The sequence below is a fragment of the Lagopus leucura genome, unplaced genomic scaffold (genome assembly GCF_019238085.1).
Source record: "Lagopus leucura isolate 7727_CA_CO unplaced genomic scaffold, USGS_WTPT01 Super-Scaffold_100001, whole genome shotgun sequence".
Lineage (NCBI taxonomy): Eukaryota > Metazoa > Chordata > Aves > Galliformes > Phasianidae > Lagopus > Lagopus leucura.
Window position 1 is genome coordinate 50,200,089 of NW_024962262.1, and position 22,123 is coordinate 50,222,211.

The 22,123-nt window shown below is 46.0% G+C and overlaps 2 protein-coding genes across 3 annotated transcripts in view; both read left to right on the top strand.

The window, feature by feature from the left end:
• The window catches only part of JADE3 (jade family PHD finger 3), a 36,011-nt gene extending 27,749 nt beyond the window's left edge, over positions 1–8,262 (top strand). Inside the window, exon 10 of the mRNA XM_042866890.1 lies at positions 4,858–8,262. Coding sequence (XP_042722824.1) covers positions 4,858–4,976 — 119 coding nt within the window. The 3' untranslated portion in view covers positions 4,977–8,262. The remainder of the gene's footprint in view (positions 1–4,857) is intronic.
• A 642-nt stretch (positions 8,263–8,904) lies between these two features.
• On the top strand, positions 8,905–20,745 carry LOC122178111 (regucalcin). 2 transcript variants are annotated; one of them, XM_042868058.1, is made up of 7 exons: positions 8,905–8,987; positions 9,181–9,345; positions 11,047–11,229; positions 12,402–12,617; positions 13,901–14,032; positions 19,539–19,693; positions 20,478–20,745. In XM_042868058.1, the coding sequence occupies exons 2-7, from the start codon at positions 9,183–9,185 to the stop codon at positions 20,526–20,528; spliced, it is 900 nt and encodes a 299-aa protein (XP_042723992.1). In that variant the 5' UTR covers positions 8,905–8,987; positions 9,181–9,182; the 3' UTR covers positions 20,529–20,745. The 2 variants fall into 2 exon arrangements, with proteins under 2 accessions (XP_042723992.1, XP_042723993.1); XM_042868059.1 differs by having other exon boundaries at positions 8,912–8,946.
• Positions 20,746–22,123: the final 1,378 nt, after the last annotated feature.

Sequence of the window (22,123 nt, forward strand, 5' to 3'; positions counted from 1 at the left end):
TTCTGTTCAACTGTGAATTGGCTTGCAGCCTTTGCAAGGTTAACCGAGCTATTGCAAAGCCACGAAGAAATTATGGGTTCTATTAGAGTTGAACATCTGGGAAAGCATGAAGCGGTTGATCCTTACGTAAATTCAGGAAACTGCTTCCTCCTTGCCAGCACGTGCGCGAGGCCAGATGTCCACCTCATGTCAGTCTTGTGGTGGACAGGCATTAGAGAAGTCCTTGCATTGCTCTGGCGTGTTGCAAGGAACCGCGAATGGAGACACTGAAACCGCATTCTTACGGCACCTGCAGCGCGGCTCTGATCCAGCAAGGCACTTTAGGTACGTGTTAGAGCTACTCCTGTGCTGAGTCCCACTGATTTCTCCCAGAACTCAGGGCTCAGCTCCCCAGGCACGTACCGGCGTGCTCTGCTGGATCAGGCCCAAGCGACTACTAAGTGACGGTCCCCTGCCGTCCTGCGGGGGGGCTCCAGCCGCAGGGGTGCCTGCAGGCTCCTTGTGGAAGTTGGAGCAGGTGTCGCTGGAGCTGCCAAACTTGCTGACCTCTGTTGTGCCCTTGCTCCCCGCTCCTGCTGAGGGTTGTGTTTCTCTTCACAATAATTTGCTTATTTTGTAAATATACAACTTGTAGTACTTCAGTTTTTTTTTTAATCTCTGTACATAGCTGCTTGTTGTGGGATGCACTTGTAAATATTTTACCCAGCTAACAAGTACAGATGGCTAATTTTGTGGATAGTGTTTACAAAAGTAGATGTACTACTTCAAAGAAAAATGCTATTTGACACTTACATTTAGGCAATCACCAGTGATGCCAGGTTCCTCTTGAAATTGAGTTTTCACGTACAGAGGTATTTGTACCTGGTGTTTTTAAAATAAGCTGAATTAGAAATAATTTTGTCCGAATTTTTTACGTAGGCACAAATTTTCAACCCTAGCTGCCTAAATGTGGGCTTAAAAGCCCTGCTTCTGGCATCTAGGACTGTAAAATTTTAGCCAGTCATCATCTGGAGTATGTTTTTTATTGCTGAAAACTTATTGCTTCCATTAAGCAGCTTTTCAACCTGTGGATCAGTTGCTGTTTCCCAAACTAAAGCTTTTTGCATGTGCTTTAAAGCCAGTTGTTAACTGGTGTTTAAATTTCAACGGTGTGGAGGAGGTGAGAAGCAAGGGGAAACCCCTTCTGGCTTGTTTATGTGATCCGGGATTTTTTTGTTTGAATAGAGACAAATTTCTCCTTTTCCAGGCAAAACTACTGCACTGTTCCCAGCCGTGCTGCACGTTCCAGCCATCTGCAGCACCCTCTGTCCCTAGAGAGCTCATTTTGTCTAGGAAGGTTCACACCCCGCGTAAAGATGACTGTGCAGAACCCAAACAACAGCTTGCTTTCCTTTATCATCTTAATTTATTGCTTAGGAAATTACAGCAACATTTTCAGATTTGGTTTAACCTTTGAAATCTCTCTACTTACAATAGGACTAGCAGGTCAAGGCTGGAGGACTTTTCTGTAGTGAAATAACAATAAAAAAAATACAACCCAGTATAGTTGGCAATTCTAATCTATTTGCTTCATGCATCTTATTTTTTTCTTTTTTCCCTCCCACTTCTTGATTTTATGTATATTTGTGTAATTTGTCTTTCTAGAGCTGTATCTTCAAAATTATTTCTTTTGGTGTAAATATACAGTAGCATTTTAGGTTTCGCCATATTTTATTTTAAAGGGAAATGCTTTGCGTTCTAAGCCATGGGCCGTTCAGAATAAGGAAACAGATGTCTGTGCATTTGTGTTCCAGTTCTGATTCTCTAAGTTCTCCTTCGATATTTATTAGCAATCCTCTTGCTGGTCACGAAATTCCACGCAGCTTGCACTGGGAGGTGAGCAAAGTGTTCATGTCATTTTGTGGCCAGCAGCGTGTGGAGGAGGTGAGGAAAATGGTGCTTCAGCAAAACTCAGTGTTTCTGCTCTTCTGGGGTTATTCATTCCTGGGCAACGGTTTTGCTAATTTTTACGTGATTTTAATAGATATATGAAGGAGCCCTTGGTTGTGTAGTTCTCAAGTATTGTTCCCAAAGTGCATTTGCTAGTTTTTATTGTGTGTTCGGTGGCTAACTGTTTGAAGTATTACCTCTTAACCTTATTTGTTGATTTTTCTTTTTTTTTTTTTTGTGTTTTTGCATTTTGTTTTATATATATAAATATATATATATATATTCAATTTTCCAAGATGGACTCGGTCTTTTTCAGATGTCCCCTTTTTACAAGTACTTTTTCATTAAATTATGAAACTGCTAACAGTATTTTCATTTGTTGTGATTTATTTAGGGCTTCACTCTCCGTGTCCATAGGTTATTAAACTCATCAGTCCAACAGCAGCGCCACATCCATCAGGAGTAAATCATTTCCACTTGAGCTTGTAACACTTTAACAAGCCAAAACGTGAAGGAAAACTTTTTCCCTTCAGCCTGCCCCCAAAAAGTAGCTGAGCGCTGATGTGCTGTATTTAGCAAATAGTCCATGCCTGGCTTTGGTTTCTGCCTAGCCCAGCAAATGTGACAGACCATTTGCTGCACTGGTCTCACTTTTTTGTCTGTCTGCTCATGTTTTGGTATGTCTGCTTCTCTTGGTTGTACAAATTAAGTTATAGAGAGGGATCTGAGGCCTGGCTGCCTGCCTCTTCCCTGTACACTCTCACACATGCACAAATAACTGGCTGGTGCTGTACAAGGAACAGATTGGCACGAGCCTCTTCCCGGGCTGCTGCTGTGTGTGGGTTTTGCTTGATGTACTGCTGTAGTTCCCCCTCCTCACACAGGCCGACGCTATGCTGTACCATGCTGCTTGACCAAAGCTGCTGCTGCCCCAGGGCTGGGGAGAAGGCAGGAAAGGAGGCGGCTAAAGCAAGGATGGAGAGCGAACAGCTGTGCAACCCCGACAGCATCCTTCCTGTCCAGGAGGGATATGGACGGGGTGTGTGTGTGCCTGAGGCCATGGTGAAGTGAGACAGGAGCAGGGCAGTGAACTATGTGTGTGTGAGTGGACGTACTAACTCCAGCTGGAGTGGGGCAGCTGGAACAGGGCACTGAGTCCCACGGCTGGGAAGAAAACCAAATGGAAGAAGGAAAAGGGGAATGAAGGTGCGTACAGAGGAGAGGAGAAGAACAGCAGTAGGAAGACGCCATGAGTGACAGAATGTCAGCTGATTTTTAGGATAAAGATTTCTTCCCTGAAGGTGTGCTTGCTGGTTCCAGCAAGGGGCTGCCTTTTAGTGGCTTTTTGACTGGTGGCCTCTCATCTCTTTGAAAGTACAGTCCGGTTATCCGTGGGATGTGGGAAAGACAGACAAAGAAGGGCATGGGTATTGCCATTTGTTTTCTTTTTGAACAGCTGCTGCTGGTTTGCAGTCATTAGAAATGAGAATTCCGACAGCCATGACAATCTGGTTACTTGTTGATGGTAACTTGGGCCAAACTCTCCCAAACATAAGTAGAGCCTTCATGGTGATTCCCAGCACCACTGTCTCTGGATTTGTCTTTACCTAAAGAGAAAACACTTTCCAACTGTAACTGGTGCTTTGGCTCTGCCATTACATGCATCCTTGGTATAACATTCCCTTTGCATCATGAATCCCAAACCATACAAGGAGAAATGACAAATGCTTGACCATTAAAAACAACCTTTAAAGTTCACGCTTGGTTTTGATGTCATATCTCACTGCCACCATGGGTGATGCCCAGCCATGCAGGCTGTGTGGCAGAGGTGGCAGAGCAAGAACTGTGCGCAGTACCTGAATTACTAAATGTACCTATGTGAACTGAGATTAACATGACAAGCCAGTCATCACGATCGGTGTGAACTGAGACGATCCTAGTACCTATGATGGGTATAGCACTGCAGGGAATTGACACATCTATTGGGAAAACACTCATTTGATGTGAATTAATGAGTAAGAGGAAGCTCCTTGCACAATCTGGGAGCTAGGCATGCAAGGGAAAAGTACTGGCAAAGGGCAGAGAGGAGGAACAATGGGGTGGCTTAGTACTGCTGCTTTAGGGATATGTGAAGACTTGCAGGGTCCTGGGTTCTGGTTCTGCTTCTTAATCTTCCTTTATGCCAGCATCATGGCACAGCAAACCTTGGCACCTTCTAGGGTGCAATTCTGCAGCATTGCCCACTAGTCTGGGCCATCCCCAACAGGCTGGACAGGGCTCTGAGCATCCTAGCTGTATGTAGCTGTATGTGTCCCCGTTCACTGCAGGGGAATTCAACTTGATGACCTTCAAAGGTTCCTTCCAAACCCAACGATTTCTGTGGTTCTATCCTGGAATAACTGCACCGGAGCTCCACTCCACTCCAGCAAGTGGACTCTTCTTCAGTGATAGGGCAGAACTAGACTGCTGGGACAGACAGCAAGCACAGTTTCTTGAAGCAAAACTATTTTTTTCCTCTAAAAATTACATAGCAGTTGTTTTCAAATAGCAGATGTGCATGCATGTGTTTCTAAAGATAATTCCTTCACATGTAGCTTGGGTAAATTTATATTGCTGTGTAAGGAGAAGCAGCCTTAGGTATTTGCCCATTAATTTCTCTGCCTCTATGAGTAAAGCTTCCAGATAATCTCTTTCTCCAGCAGGCCTCTCATGGCTGGGCCTGTGTCCTAGATCCACCTTGCCCTGCCTTTCTGCCTTTTGTTTGGGGCTGTTGTTCTCCCAGAGCCCTGAAGCTGGTATCTGTTTTGGCTGGGCTGCCTTATCTGAGGCATTGTTCTAAATCTGCTAGGCTTGCTAATGACACCTTTATGGCTTCTTTTTACCCTGCCATCCTCAAGACATTTTTTCCAGTCTCTTGTTTTCCCCCAGGTGCTGCCCCACCTGCCTTCATCCTGGAGATGAGCACTGGGCACTGCGACAGGCATTCCTTTACAGGGTGCCCTAATGGCTACAGAGGTGTTCTTCCAGCCAGACTGGTGGGCCCATGACCTCAGGAGGAATTCCAAACCTAATACAACAGCAATGCATAAAAGATGTCTTCAGGAAACTTTCTGGTCGTCCAAAAGCCTTTGAGCCTGTGACCGACATCAAGACGCCGCTCCTCATATTTGCTGAGGCCTCGGTAACCACAGGGAGTCTGCTGGGGATGGCACTTAGGAAAAGAGAATGTGTTGTGTGCCACTTGGGAAAATGGTGTTGGCTCCAGAAATGTAGGGATGAGATAGCTGAGGGGAGAAATCATTCCCATGGGCACCCGCTGCCACCTGATCAGTTGGGTCTGGGCGCATTCCTCCATGGCTCCACCTCTCTTATCTCCTGGGGTGGTGCTTCCCAGCATCACTGATAAGTTAGGCTCCATTTGCATCTGGATGGATGAGCCAGACAGCTCCACTCCTCCAGCTGATGGCTCAGCATTGTTCTGCTATCTCTGAAAGGGCACAGGCTTACCTTCTGTCCCCTTGTCTCCCCTGGCCAAAATAAGTCTAAAGGTGGAGAAATGGGTAGGCCAGGTGATGCAAGTCATCGTTTACATGGGTCACAGGCAGCTAGTCCGGAAAACAGACTTCTCTCAAATTGTCTGATTGAATGCACTGAATTAAACTCAGAGCAGTTGTCCCAAACCTGCAGTTAATTTGAGGTTTGCTTCTGACTTGGGCCTGAAGAAGGGCTTGTGTGCCTGAGAGCTGCGAACACTGAAGGCACTGTTACTGATACTGCCACCATTGTGGCTGTAATTCTGCAGCTGCCACAGGACGTATCAATGATCTTTCTTTTTCCCAAGGCAAGCAAAATGCAAATCCAGGCCACACGGGGTACAAAGAGCAGGAAAGCAAGGCATTAGGAAACATTTCTTGGCCATGCTCCATTGGAAGAATGCTCACCCTTTCTGAGGCACCCTGTTCCTCACTGGCGGAGCGGAGAGCTGCAGAGGCCCGGCCTGACACTCGAGCTTTGTGAGGTGGCTGGGATGGCAGGAACTAGTGCTAGCAGGTGCTGTGCTGACATAGGAGCCGGGAGGCACATGTGGCAGCGTGAGCGGTGTTTGAGAAACCATCTGCAGCGAGAGGGGCCACACCGTGTGCTCGGTTATAGCACTCCATTCTGCGATGCTTTTACTTGGGTTTGCACCCAGTACACAAGAAACGATGCTTAAAGAAGCCTGCTCAATAAATCTTAATAAGTAAAGGGTACTTTTGATAGTTCTGTGACAGAAACTGGTCTTCTAGGGCTAAATGCTTTGATACAACTTCATGGTAACTTGGTGCAATCCTTTTTAGAAAAGATCTCCCCTATTTAGGACTCCTAATCCATTCTGCGTTCACTTCCTTGACAGCGTGCTAGCAAGGTGTGTTAGACTTGAGATACCATATAAAATAATCAGCGGGCACAAGTTTGCTGCTTACCAGCCTTGTGCTGCCTTCTCTCAAGGAGGCAATGCAGGTAAATGCTGAGCTTTGGCAAATGTTCAAATCATGTGAGCGCTTACAGACATGGTTGTGATCACCCAGAGCAGTACATGGCTGTGAGCTCTCAGCATGCTCACCTACCTGCTGCTTGCTGACAGATGAAAGCTTGATCCAGGCAGGAAAGCTCATTCCATGAATTATGTTTGGCTGAAAACAAACACGTGGCAATGTCCACTTCTCATCTTGCTTTCCCCAGCTATATACTAAGAAAAGTAAATAAAGAAAAGACAGAGATGGCTCTAAAAATGAAGAAACAGCAGGGTTGGGCTCATGAAAAAGAAGAAAGAACTGCAGCCTCTCAGGAAGCTGCACATGCAAGAACTGCTTTCTTTTTACAAGCCTTGAAGTTGTCTACCACCCTCTCTTGTTGGGTGGGGCTACTTTTTCCCCTTGTGGGATCTCTATGCCTTGTGCTATTAGTGGTTGTGATGATGCACCACTCCCATGCAGCTGGATTACAGTGAGTGCAAGGAGCCCTACCAGGTGCAGCAACAGCGGGCTCACCAAGCACCTCTGAGCCACTGGCTGGTGAGAAGCCACAGGGGTGCTGTGTGCCCCCTAGCACTCATCATGTGGTAAACATTGTGGTTGCAGTGCAGCAGTGGGAAGTGGCCAGCTCCTTTGGCATCTCTCTTCCACTCCTGCTAAACCTGAGGCCAAGTCAGTCTTCATGAAGTCACTCATGAGTGAATGAAGCCACAAATTCCTCGGTTTTGTCTTTCAGCAAGCCTGGGTTAGCAATTACAGAAAAGTCAAAGGAGCACTGTGCCACATAACTAGAGGTCTAAGTTCAAAATATTTGATGCTTTGGCAGAAGGGAGAATTGGTGTTGTAACCTGGAGCGTGCATCATCTGTTAATTTTCACCCAAGGTGTGTGTCAATACACAGCCTGTTTAGATGTTCTCTAACCACGCTGGCAAAGGCTGAGGTCAGTGAGGAGCACAGAGGCTCGCTAGTGGGGCAGGGCTGTGAGCATCTCCTGCTGGCAAAGGCAGTGAGCTGTTGATTGGCCGTGCACCCAATGGCCTCACTTGTGTGCACCTGGAGAGCAGCACACATGGCTGAGCTTTGTGAAAAGCAACAGCTGAGTTTCAACTTACCTCTGTACTTGGTACTGGTGAGGCTTCACCTTGAGTACTGTGCTCAGTTTTGGGCCTTTCACTACAAGAAAGACATCAAGACCTTGGAGAGTATCCAGAGAAGGGTAATGAAGCTGTGAACAGTCTGGAGCACAAGTCTTATGGGCTAAAGGAACTGGGATTGTTCAGTCTGGAGAAGAGAAGGCTCAGGGGAGACCTTATCACTGTCCACAACTACCTGAAGGGAGGTTGTCATGAGATGGGAGTTGGCCTCTTGAACCAGGTAACAGCAATAGGGTGAGAGAGAATGATGGCCTCAGATTGTGCCAGGGGAGATTCAGGTTGGATAATGAGAAAATTTTCATCTAAGAAGAGTGGTGAGGTAGATGGTGCAGGGAGGTGGTGCAGCCACTGTCCCTGAGGGTGTTGAAGAGCCGTGTGGGTATGGCATTGAGGGACGTGCTCAGTGGGCATGGGCTGGTGGTTGGACTAAGTGATCTCAGAGGTCTTTTCCAACCATGATACTATGATTAAATTCTCAATGATTTTTTTTTTAAATTATTTTTATTTTTTAACTTCCTTTGTGAAATACACAAAACCCAGAGCTACTGTGGCACTTCTTTTTCCTGGATGTTTGTTTTCTGTGCTGGCAGTCAGTAATAGCTTGCCTTGGGTCACAGAATCACAGAATGGCCTGGGTTGGAAGGGACCTCAAGGATCATGAATCTCCAACCCCCTGCCACATGCAGGGCCACCAACCTCCACATTCAATACTAGACCAGGCTGCCCAGGGCCCCATCCAACCTGGCCTTGAACACCTCCAGGGATGGGGCATCCACAGCCTCTCTGGGCAGCCTGTTCCAGCACCTCACCACTCTCTCTGTAAAAAACTTCCCCCTGACATCCAACCTAAATCTTCCCTCCCTTAACTTAAAACCATTTCCCCTTGTCCTGCTGTTATCCACCCTTTCAAAGAGTTGATTCCCCTCGTGTTCATAGGCTCCCTTTAGGTACTGAAAGGCTGCAGTGAGGTCACTCCTCAGCCCTCTTGAACAAGCCCAGCTCCCTCAGCCTGTCGTCGTAGGGGAGGATTCGGTCATTCTGCGAACGAGGTGAGAGCACTGAGTGAAACGCACTGTTCTGTGCGCAGACCCGGCTCAGGGCCACGAGAGCCCGGCTGCCCGCCTCATGTCTCAGTGGCGCCGGAAGCAGCACTGCGACTACGTGACCCCGCGCCCTGCCGCCGTCGGCTCCCTGCCCGGCTCGGCCCCCGCCCCGCAGTGCCCCGGGGAGGGCCGCTAGCCGGGCCCGGCCCCGCGCCGCTGCCCCTCGGCCGCGGGCTGGCGTGGCCGCCTCCCGCCGTATAAGAGCGGCGGCGTCGGGCCGGGCGCGGCGGTGCGGCCGGCAGCAGGTAGGCGCGCTGTTACCGCTGGGATCGACTCGTTCTTTCAGGTACGACTCGCAACGCCCGGCGAGAGCTGCGGCGCCGAGAGGCGCGGCAGAGCGACCGGGGAGGGCCGGGCACGGACCTGGGCCGAGCGGCTCCCATGCTGGCCGTGACGGCTTCGCGGTAGAGAACCGCGTGTGCCCGGCCGCGCTGCCCTCCCGCTGCCCGGAGATGTGTACAGCTGTGCTTTCCCCTCAGGCATGTCCTCCGTTAAGATCGAGTGTATCGGGAGTGACCGATACAGGCTCGGGGAGTCTCCGGTGTGGGATGAGAAGGAGAACTCGCTGCTGTACGTGGACATCACGGGCAGGAAGGTGTGCCGCTGGGATGCGGCCAGCGGGCAGGTGCAGGCTGTGTCCATGGGTAAGGAGCTGTTATGATGCTTGGTGATGCTAGTTCTTTAAGTTCTGTACAGAGAGAGTGGTGAGGTGCTGGAACAGGCTGCCCAGAGAGGTTGTGGATGCCCCGTCCCTGGAGGTGTTCAAGGCCAGGTTGGATGGGGCCCTGGGCAGCCTGGTGTAGCACTAAATGGGGAGGTTGGTGGCCCTGCCTGTGGCAGGGGGTTGGAGATTTGTGATCCTTGAGGTCCCTTCCACCCCTGGCTATTCTGTAATTCTGTGATGCACAATGGTTGGTTGTGTTCAACGGTTTAGGGCTTTGTTCCAGAAGAGGCATGCTAGCACTAATAAACAGTTGCACATTAACTTCTGGAAGTGATAATGTAAATTTCTATGGGTCTGTCTCAGGGCAGCTCCTGACATTTTTTAACTTGGGTTTTAATGCTATGTCACGTTCAGTAACTCATGGTGAAAGACACTTCATTTGCCTACCCAACACCTCATTGGCCTGGATTTTCTGACCCTAAAATCAGCATAGCTACCAGCTTCAAGATGAGAGGAGGAGTTACGCTGATTTGGAAGCATTATTTCCCAAACTCCCTTCCCCTGACCTGGCTGCAGCAGTGCCACTGCCCACTGTCTGCATTCCTGGCGTGGGCCACACAGGTGGTGTGACTGGAGAATCATAGAGCTGTTGGAGTTGGAAGGGACCCTTAAAGGTCCAACCCCCCTGCAATGAACAAGGACACCTACAGCTACATCAGAGTGGTCAGAGCTCCATCCTGCCTGACCTTGAATGGATGGGGCATCCACCACTTCTCTGGACAACCTGTTCCAGTGCCTCACCACCCTTACTGTAAATAAACTTCTTCCTTATACACAACCCAAATCTCTTTTAGTTTGAAACCATTTCCCCTTGTCCCATCACAACAGACCCTGCTAAAGAGTCTGTCCCCTTCTTTCTTATAGTCCCCATTTAGATACTCATGTACCTGAGTAAGGACAGTTAGCCAAACTGAACCTGGAATCAGTGCTGCTGCTCAGAGTTTTGTGGCTGGTGGCACTGTGACCCTGCAGCTTGGGGAGACGAGGGTGCCATATTGATACAGTGCTGTCTTTGCTGCACGTGTACATCCTCAGCAGGGCCCAGTAGAGCTCCTGGCAGCCCTGGTTCAGTGCAGCAAGTCATATGAAAAGGTGAATGTGCCCTCTTTGCAAATAGAGGCATGGAGAAAGCAAGGGTCTGGGAAGCACTGGGGTGGCTGGAACACTTCACACCCTAAAGCTCTGCCCTCAAGTTGCTCCCCATTCCCCATGCACACATGCAGTTGGGCAGTGCCTGCATTGTGTTTCTTGTGTGGTGGTGTCTCTGGTGGGGCTACAAACCAAAGGGTGCCACAAACTGGTGGCCACCAGGGAGCAGCTCCTTTTGGCAGCATGGATGGCTTATGGTGGTTGCATTAGCAAAGCTATATCTCTGCAAAGCTATAAATATGGCAAATGTTTTAGTTAGAGAGTTGGTGATCAGTCCCATGCATATTCCTAAGTCTTTTCTGTTAAATCCTATCTCAGATTTTATTGCTTTATTTAAAGTTGCTCTCCTTTATGTTGCATCTGATTGGAGGCTTTTACAGAGATGTTATCTTCACGCTGATTTTTTTATTTTTATTTAACTACTGTATACTAATCTGCCATTACTGGCACTTTCCTCCCTTCCTGTTTCTAGATGCTCCAGTGAGCTCTGTGGCTCTTCGGAAATCGGGGGATTATGTCATCACACTGGGAACCAAGTTTGCTGCTTTGAAATGGAAAGAGCAATTGGTAACCCCCATTGCTCAGGTGGACAGAGATAAAGCAAAGAACCGATTCAACGATGGGAAAGTAGATCCTGCAGGGAGGTATTTTGCAGGTATGCTGCACCTGGTTCCTTTCTGTGGCTGCTCAGTCCTTGCCATGCTCCTCCTCTGTGGTTTTACTGCCAGCATGCAGCAGTCAGTTGGAGATGTAGTGTTGGTTTATAGTTAGTATTAAAAATAGTTTACATGTATTTTTATATATAGTTTATAGTAAGGATTTTTTTGTCTTCCACTATTCAGTCCCATTTAGAATTGTATTTGGATCACCTGGCCACCACCTAATCAGGACTCTTTTTGTAAAAAGAGAGCTACTATTCAGGGTCTGCCTAGTTTAAGACACCTTGTCTTCACCCTGTTGGTGTGCTCATTTTGAATGACAAAGTGCCAGTGGAAACACTGGAGCACAGAGAGGAGAAGGCTTAGGGGTGTCTCACCCATGGCTGTAAGAAGCTGGTGGGGTGCTGGTTAAGGAGGGGGATCTGGAATTCTGCTCAGTGGTACTCAGGACAAGAGGTTGTAGACTGACATTAAGGAAATCGTGTGTAAATGTAAGAGAACTCTGTTGCTGGTCATCTGTTAGGATGGTTGGGCAGTGGAGCAGGTTTCCCACAGCAGCTATGCTGTCTCCATCTGTGGAGATATTGAAGACCAGACTGACCTTGGTCTTGAGCAACATGCTCTGAGCAGGGGTGAGACTAGATGACAGCCAGAGGTATCTTCCTGTCTCAGCCATCTCCTGGTTCTCTCCTGGCTTTAAAAGCACTGCTCTGTGTGCCTGCTGTGCAGTTAGGTCTTTAGGTTTGCCCTAGCTTGCTTTTCTGCATCCTCTCAAGAACCACTGTCAACTGACAACGTAGAGCCACAAAGATGAGATTTGTTTTTATAAGACAGTTTCTGAGGGAAAGTATTTCCTATGCTTCCTCAATACCAAATGTTAAGGTATGTTGGAAATAAAATGTTGCCAACACCTTTCTTTATTTTTGAAAGTAAAAGCGTTTTGGAGAAGTTTGACTGCATGCCATTTCAGCAGTCAAAACAAAGGCTCTGTTTTGTCATCTGCTAGATGCAGGCACTTCTGAAATCTGCCTTCCTCTGTCGTTCTTCCCTGAATTTCTGAAGCCCCTCCGCTGCTCCCTTCTCCTACTGGCATCATCACAGCGAGGGGCTGCCACCAAACCCCGTTCATTCCCTTTGAACCTGCTTTCTGCCCTATGGCCCTGCACAGGTACGATGGCTGAAGAGATTCGACCCGCAGTGCTGGAGCCTCGCCAGGGCTCCCTGTACACGCTGTGCCCTGACCACTCTGTGGTGAAGCACTTTGATCAGGTGGACATTTCCAATGGGCTGGACTGGTCGCTGGATCACAAAACCTTCTTTTACATTGACAGCTTGACCTACTCAGTGGATGCCTTTGATTATGATCTCCAAACTGGAAAAATTGGTATGAAATGTGGTATTTTAGAATAGTCATTTGTGCCTGAAGATTGGCATGTTAGTTTTCAGTCTGGTTTTTACCAAGATAATGAATTATGTTCTGAGCTTCACGTGCACTTCTTCAGAATCCTTCTTAGAACAAAGCAGCAGAAGCCGTATTAAAACAAACCTGTGCCCCCATGTGTCTATATCTCAAACAAATCAGAGGCAGTTGCTAACATAAAATATTGCAGTTGCACGGTGGGGTTTGAGTAGTAATCTGGACTCCTGTTACTAAACATGATCTGATCTGATTTTCCTGCATAAAAAGGGCAGGGTTCCTTGTATGCTTAGATTTCTGTGGCTGCATGAGGCTAGCTTTTCAAAACTGCTGCTAGGCTTCTCTAGATTATTTTTTACCCTATTTTGGTTTTTAAATCACAAGCAGACAGATCTTAGCAACAGCTGGAAAACAGTAACTCAAAAGTCTTCTTCCTTCACTCATTTAAAACAAAGCAAAACAAGCCCATAAGGGCTCTTACATGCTTGGGCAAATTAAACATTTGAGTGACTTGGACTAAGAAATTGCTTTTGAATGCACAGACTGCAGGCTTTTGCCTTTAAAGAATCCTGTCAATTTGAAATGTTGTTAATTTTAAAACATTTTAAATCATTTTAGGTGTAGCATCTTGTCCTGATGTCTTTACTATGTTTTTGGTTTATGATTTATTTTTTTTTCCTTTAGGAAATGGTGTGGTTCTCCCTTCTTCCCCCTGCTTATTTTTCTGTGGGCAATCTGATAATCCCTAGGAGCAGAAAGGGAACTCATTAAAAGCATTGCAACATATGAGAAACATTGAAGTTGTCAGAGCATAAAATAAACAATGTTGGAAAGTTGGTTTTAATTTTCTTTAATAACAGTGGATAGAAGTTCAGATAGAACTATTTGTTTTTAAGTTGACAGTGTGCCTTTGAAGTTATTGCTTTTCCTAAATCTCTGTTTATATAAACTCTCAGTTTATGTAGCTGAAGGTCAGTTTTGTGTCGTAACACTGATAATTGGCATGTTTCAGCAGGCTGATGAAAATCTCCGGTTCTCTGACTGGAAGCAAACCATAATTGAAAGAATTCAGTCTGCTTTCAGAATACGTAGTTCATGTTCTGAATATATATATATACATATATATTCATATATGTATTTATTTTAAAAATCATTAGGTAATATTCTAAATCATTAGTTTCTATTCTAAATATGGAGCATGAGTGATACACTGGAAGAGAGCATCTCTTAGTTGTACTTCTACCTTGCAGGCAACCGTAGGAGTATATACAAAGTGGAAAAAGAGGAGAACATTCCTGATGGGATGTGCATTGATACAGAAGGCAAACTCTGGGTAGCTTGCTACAATGGTGGGAGAGTGATTCGCCTTGATCCTGAGACAGGTGAGTCCTTGCAAAGTCTGCATTTAAAAAAAAACAAGTAGTTTTTCTTCTCCCTTCAACACAGAAATGGTTCAACTGTTACTCTTAAATCTTTGTTTGTTTGTTTGTTAGCGAGTGTCTTTTATTGCTTCTAGAAGTTAGCTCTGTAAATAAGTTTCCATTGTTCCCAGCCTCTGTTGTGTTGGAAAAGGTGAAGCTGCAGTGAGGAACTACTGTTACACGTGTGAATTGTTTGAGTTAAAATAGAACATTTGAACAGAACATGGGAACAGTTAAATCAGTTTGGAAGGACCTACGAAGATCATCAAATCCAACTGCCTGATTGCTTCAGGACTAATCAAAAGTTAAAACATATTACTGAGGGCATTGTCCAAATGCGTTTCGAATGCTGGCAGGTGTGGGACTCCAAGCACCTCTCTAGGAAGCCTGTTCCTATGTCTGACCACCTAAATGGTAAATACATGTTTCCTAATGCCCAGTTTGCATGGGCTAATGCCAATGCAAAACCTTCCCTTATGCAGCTTTGTGCTATTCTGTCCTGCTATCTGTTCCCAGGAGCAAAGCCTGGCATCTCCCTCTGCTTTCCCAACTCAGGGAGCTGCAGGGAGCAGTGAGATGCAGCACCCAGCACTCTTTATTGAATTTCATGCCACTGCTGATTGCCCAGTGCTCTAGTTTATCTAGATTCCCCTGCAAAGCCAGTTCCACACTTAGTATGGCATGGCAGGTACCTGTTCATCTCATAGCTGGGCTGCTTGTTCAGAAGGATGCAGTGAGGGATGATATTGAAGGCCTTCCTAGAATCAAGAAAGATTACATCCACTTCGTCCACCAAGCGGGTGACCTTACTGTATAAACATACCAGATTGCTAAGATAGGACTTGCCCTTGATGAACTCATGTGGATTATGCCTGATAATAGCTTTGTTATTTAAGCACGTTTTTATAGCACCCAGAATGATCTCTATAATTTTTCTGGGTACTGAGTTTAGGCTAACAGCTCTATGGTTTTGTATGTCTTCTTTTATACTCTTCTTGTAGCTGGGTGTAACGTCAGCTGGCTTCCAGTCAGTGGCAGTCTCACCAGGCTTCCTCAGTCTTGGGTGAACTGTTCAGAGTCATCCAGCTATAATGTGCTGTCTCCTTCTGCATTCTGAAATCCATTCCTGTCAGGCCCCATAGATTTCTGAACATTCAACTGTTACAAATGGTCCCTTACAATTTCAGTGGCCAGAAATGGAAAGTCAGCACTCCCCCAGTCATGGTCTTCCAACTCAGAGGATTGGGCAGCTCAAGATCTGTCATTAATATTAAAATATATATTAACCTTAATATTGAAAACAGGCAAAAAAGGTACTAAACATGACTCTGACTTTTCCTGATCCCTGCATGCTAGCTGACCATCTGCACAATCCAGTGTTTTCCTTAGGCCTCTTCTCGCTCTTGACATATTTAGAACAGCTTATTTTGTTGTCAGACATCACACCAGCCAGTATGACTTGTTGACACAATGGGATTGCCTGCTCTTGGGCTCTTGAAAGGTGGCTCTTAAAAATCAGCCAGCTCTCCCAGACCCTTGAACACTCCAGAGCTGATTCCCAGGGTGCCAACTCTGCTGGCCCTTTTTCTTCTTACACCAAAAGTGTTCAACTCAGCTAATTTGTTATCACAGTGGCCAAGATGGCCATCTACCATCGCTACCTACCATCAGCCTTCTCAGTTCTCAACAACAGGTTCAGTAGGGCACCTTTCCTAGTTGGCTCACTAAAGTGCTTGTAACAGGAGGTGATCTTCAGCTTTCTTTTGGAATTTTGCAGACTTGCATGTCGTGGCAGTGTGTTATTTCCAGCTGGTGTCTGGGAAGTTGAAATTTGCCATAGGGATGAGGCCAGTGGATCCAAAGATTTCTCCTAGCTGCCTTTGGAGCAGCTCATCTGTGTTACCACTCTTGGTGGATAGGCAGTAGCTAAGCATCCGTCGTGACATCCTCTTGTATCCACCAAAGATTTACCATCCTCTTGCATCCTCTAAATCGAACATCAGTATTCACCTTTACAGGTAATAGGTGATGTGGAAAATTATTGATAAGCCATGAAATGGTAATGGTGATTTAAGCCTTTTCTTTTTTTTTTGTCTTGCTTTTTCAATATGGTGTTTTGTTTTGGACACCCTGCTGAAATTAATACAAGTTTCACATGACACTGATGCCAGCAACATTTTTTTTTATTATTGTTGAACATTATTTGCATGATAAATTTTGCAACTGAAATCACAAAAAAATATTTAATGAATCCCACAGCATTTTATCATTCCCACAGTAATGTCTTGGGTGTGCCCATTGTCTGAGTCTGCCATGTGTTGCTACTCCCATTTCATCTTTGGTGGTCTGCCAGGCATGATTTTGTCTGGGTATAAACTCTGGAAAAGCACTTGAGAAAGAATGAACCACACTGTCTGCAAGGGGCCAGTGAGTGAGAATGAGAACTTGTTTTTGACAAGTCTCAGACAGCACAGGTTCGTATGATGCAGTGCAGGATCTGCTGTGCTGGTCCTGCTCTAACAGAAGTCATGGGGTTTTATGGGGCTGCAGACTAAGGGATGCCAGCATCCCTTGATGTGGGCCTGTTCTACAGCGTGCTGCAGAGCCTGACTGTACACCAAGTAGGCTGCCACCTCTCTTCTGACTCCTCCAGGGTCTTAACTAAGGTTCAGGTAGCCTTTTTCCTTCTCTTTCTTATTTATATCCATCCAAGGCTCTGCCAACCTGTGGGACTTCCTCCTGTCCTGCAGAATACAACCCCAGAAGGACGAAGCTCCAGCTGGGAGATCCCAGCAGCTCTGGGCAAGAAAACTTGTTGGTTTGGCATCTCTTCTAAATGTAGCTTCTGAGGTTCAGGGTGAAGCAGGTTTTCAGATTGAGGCTTCTTTAGCCTAGGTAGCTGCTGCCCTTGGATTCAGAATGTGCTACAGGGAAAGGCTGTGCTGACTGATCCCACTGGCTTTCCAAGGGCTCAAAAGGGATGTCCAACTTGTGTGTGTGCCAACTCGTGTCTTACCTTCCAGTCATTTAGTGATCTGGTTTTATGAAACCATGCCTTTTAATGGGAAATCAGTTGTTTTCCAATTCTTCCTCATCAATCATTTTTAATATCCCTTGATTGCACAGGGTCTCTGAAAGGCTTGTTGAAGTGTTTCTCATCTAGAGATACCAAACATAGAAAAATACTTTTTTGGGTGGAATTCAGAGCATCCAGGTGTGGATTTTCTCACATCTCCAGGAAGATGTTGCTCATCTCAGAGTTTTGTAAACAGTATCATCCAGGCTGTTCCCCGCTGGGACCACTTTGCTGATGCACTCAGGGCCTCTTCCCTTATCTCATGTGCTCATGCCTCTTCTTTGATGCATGTTTTCACCCTTTGAATGCCCTTCCCTGTCCTTTTTGCTCAGGCTTTGTGTCAGACCATTTTTTTTCAGGTGGCCTCTGGAGTGTTTTACAAGACACCATGTAACCCACAGCCATGTAATCTCTCCACTTCCAGCTGACTGAGTAACCACTGCTGGAGCCAGTTGGCAGGATCATTGCCTTGGAACTCATTTTGGTCCTCGTCACTCCCAGGCAACACACAGGGCTTCTTCTCACCCAATTTTCTAAATATTTAGATAAATTTGCTTTTCTCAGGGAAAAAAAAAAAAAAAAAAAAAAAAAGGAGGTAACCACATTTGTATATAACCTGAGCACCATTACACTGATAATGATTTTTTTTTTTAACTTTTATTTTGATTTTTACTTTAATCACTGTGGGTCAGTGTCAAAGAAGCTTGTTATGCAATATAAGGAATCTCAGAGTCAAACTTCACTGTCTGTTTCATACAAGAGGTTCTTTCACCATTGTTAGCTTGCTATTTTCTTTCATTTATTTTGGAAATGAAAGCAAAACAGTATGAAAGTATCCAGCTCTTGTGTGAGGGCATTTAGCAAAACAAAAACAAACCCACACATCCCTCTCAGTCCCAAGGTTTGGGTAGCTGGTTACGTTCGTGCTAGCAAGTAAAATGAGTCCCTTAGTCGTGCACTGTGTGCCATGCTGTAACTTAGACTGCACAGCCAGTGTGTCTTCTCACACCAAAATAGAACCCAAACAATCCCTGGTGAGCAACAACCCCAACCAGGTGTGTCTGAGCCAAAATTGTGGCAGAACTGTACCTGTGGCTTCATTAACGTAGAATCACAGAATTCTTTGAGTTGAAGGGACCTTTAATGGTCATCTAGTTCAACTCTGTAGCAATGAACAGGGACACCTACAGCTACATCTTTCTTTTCCACTGTGCCTGTGCCCTGTCAGTTCTTCACAGTTCTGATACTGCGCTGCAGGAGGCCAAAGCACAACTTGTTGGGTGAGGCAAAAGGTTTTAGAGGACATAATGAATGAGACAAAAGTGCTTTGATAAACACATCCTGGGAAATGTCACCCTACCCTTAAGCTGACCAAAAAGTTCTCAGAGGTGTCCAGCAGACCCAGTTTTCCATTTTTTTTTTTTCATCCTTTTGTAGAGTTCCCAATATCAAGGTTGTTATTCTGCTGTTTCAGCACATCGCTGAACAGTGTGTTACTGTAAGGGAACCAAGCCTTGTGCACACATAACTGAAGACCCAGGGAAATCACGTATTTTGTAAGGGATTCGTATGTATTTCTAGAAAGTGAAAGTCAGTTGTAGATAAACAAGACGGGCATGATGGCTACAAGCCATTATTATATTGCCCAGAATTTGGAGGAGTTGTAGAAAAATCTGCTTTGAAGTGTCTCAGCAATCTTCTGGTTAACACCAGAGGCAATCTGTTTACTTCTGTCATTAGGATGATAGTTATTTCTTGGCGTAATAAATGCATAATATTTATGGTAGCCCTGAGTTTTTTTTGTAAACTTCAGACGTGTCCCATGATCTCTATTTTATGCAAGCATTATTTGAAAGGTTATTAAAATTTCAGGAAAATCTTCTAGGAATTAATCTTCCTTAACTTCAGGCAGTGGCAGCATAGCGAGAGCTGCACGAGCTCTGCTCGCTCCAGGCTTCCTTTGTAGTTAAAACAGAGAAGTCAGCAGGTCTGGGGCGGGTTTCATGTGACCTGTTTTAGGGAGGAATTAAATCCCATTTCCATTGCCTATATGGCAGCCTAGATGATGAGCTCAGATGGGGATGTCTGTGCTGTGGATGTTAGCATTTAATTAGAGGACATGCTCTAATTTGGGATTTGGGTCGTGATTCATTTGTGATAACTGAGATTGAAACTTGTCAAATAACTCCTGGTCGGCAGCAGTGTGGTTAACAGAAACCTGCCTTCTGTGTCCCAGTGTCTATGAGTGTGCTGACAGAGCGTGGGATCTCCCAGGGCCCCCCTGTTTGCTTCTGTGGAGCGCCTGACTCCATAGGGCTTATTTGCAATAATTTGTTTAAATTTTTTGCTGTAAGTAGACAAACAAGAAACTGCATGCATGCTTTTCTCCAGGAAAAAGAATCCAGACGGTGAAGCTTCCTGCTGACAAGACAACTTCCTGCTGCTTTGGAGGAAGGGATTATTCAGAGATGTATGTGACTTCAGCCAGCGATGGGATGGATAGAGAGCGGCTCTCACAGCAGCCACAGGCTGGTGGGGTTTTCAAGGTGAATGGTTCATTTTCCTTTCATTTTACAAGGCCGTTTTTCTCCTCCTGCACTTAGACAGCACAACAGTTGGAGTGGTGGGAAGCGGGAGGAGGGTGGTTGTTAGAATGCCATTCGTACATGTGAAGTTCATATTTTTGGTTCCTGTTGCAGGAGGAGAAACTTAAATGTATTCAATGATTTGAAAATGTTTCTTTATTTAAAATTTGTTACTGTGACATCCATACTAACAAATAAAATGGGTCAGGAAATGTTCTGTAGACCCTGTAATACATGGCACATTGTAGCTGACAGTGCAAATTTCCTATGCCCTCACCTCTTCTTACTGCTCCCCTCCCAGGAGGGAGTTTTCTGTTTATTACAGGAAGATGTTTTGTACCCTAAACAATGGCAGATAAAAACATCTGCTTTTATTTACTCTCTAGATAGTTGTAACTAAATTCTCTCTTTAAAAAATACCTCACCTGAGGATTGTGTTTTAAAGACCCCACACTTCTGTATAGGTGGGGGGAATTACAGAACTATGGCTTGGCAGCATCTGAGAAGAGGCTTTTGGGGAATGGATGATGGACTGAGGAGTGGCCTCTGGCCTCTGATTGCTTAGTGTGTAAAGAGTGTGGGTTGAAATTCCAGCCTGTGTTAACTGGATACACAATGCAGTAGTATGTCAGGTTGGACACCATCCTTTTCTAAATGAAAGCAGTCCTGATTGTGAAAGAAGAGTGTTTGGCAGTGGTGACATAACTGCATTTTTCTTTTTTTTCTCCTCTCTTTTTTTTGGTAGATTACTGGGCTTGGGGTGAAAGGAATCCCACCATACCCATTTGCGGGTTAGATGTGCACTCTTCAGAATGGATTCAAGAAAACTGATTCAAGCAAGACGAGTCAGAAGGTCTTATCTGGGTGTTCAGCATCTTTTGCCTTGAAACCATAACACAATTACAATATCTCTTCAAAAAAGGATGAAAAACTAATAAAATACACGGAATATTTTTAGACTGAAGTATCAGATGGTATATTTTGTTGTAATAAAAGATTCTTGCCCTAGTAAACTATTGGATGTTGTAACTTTCTTCTCTAGTGAAATAATTTGTTTCCAGAGCGACCTGGACAGGCTGGAGAAGTGGGCCCATGTGAACATAATGAGGTTCAATAAGGCCAAGTGCAGCGTGCTGCGCTTGGGTTGGGGCAATCCTAGGTATTTATACAAACTGGGGGAAGATCTTCTTGAGAGCAGCCCAGTGGAGAAGGACTTGGGGATCCTGGCGGACAACAAGCTGGACATGAGCCAGCAGTATGTGCTTGCAGCCCAAAAGGCCAACTGTGTTCTGGGCTGCATTAAATGGGTGGCCAGCAGGTAGAGGGAGGTGGTTGTCCCGTTCTACTCAGCTCTTGTGAGGTCCCATTTGGAGTACTGTGTGGGGCCCCCAGCACAAGAAAGACATGGATCTATTGGAATGGGTCCAGAGGAAGGCCACAAAAGGTGATCAGAGGACTGGAGCACTCTCCTGTGAGGAGAGGTTGAGGGAACTGGGCTTATTTAGCTTGGAGAAGAGAAGGTTCTGGGGAGACCTCATTGTGGCCTTCCAGTACTTGAAGGGAGCATATAAACAGGAGGGGGAATGGCTGTTTATGAGGGTGGACAGTGATAGGACAAGGGGAATGGTTTTAAACTGAGACAGGGGAGGTTTAGGTTAGATATTAGGAGGAAGTTTTTCACACAGAGGGTGGTGATGCACTGGAACAGGTTGCCCAAGGAGGCTGTGGATGCCCCATCCCTGGAGGCATTCAAGGCCAGGCTGGATGTGGCTCTGGGCAGCCTGGTCTGGTGGCTGGTGACCCTGCACGTAGCAGGGGGGTTAAGCTAGATGACCATTGTGGTCCTTTTCAACCCAGGCCACTCTGTGACTCATGACTGTAACTCTATGAGCGTGTTTTCTTTTTGTTGTTTATTCTCCTGCCTCATTTGCAGTTTGCTTTATGTGTACAGGAGAGGTGCAGGTGACAGCACTCTCACTAGTGTGCGAGGTCCTCTTGGACTTGGGTTTGTCATTGCCAGCCAAGAGGCACAAAGAAACGCCAGGCCCGAACCCCCCCATCCTCTGCTCCATGTGCGGGGGGCTGCAGGCAGGCACGTTGGGCACACACCTCTGTACTCACTGCTCTGGGAAGGTGGGCAGGCACAGGAAACTTAGCGAGAGATTATAGGAAGAAATGCCAGCTCTCCTTTTCCCAGGATCACATGCTGCACTTCTTCCAGCCGGTTTCGCAGGCACCGGGTGGTGAGGAAGAGCCCACTCTGCTGACAGAGCTGTGCTTACCACGCTGCCAAAACCTGGCTGCACTCCAACAGCCCTCAATGCCAAAGCAAGAGCTGCCTCCAGCATCCTGGGAAATGGGACGTATTCCAACTGGAGCTTCCTGACAGAG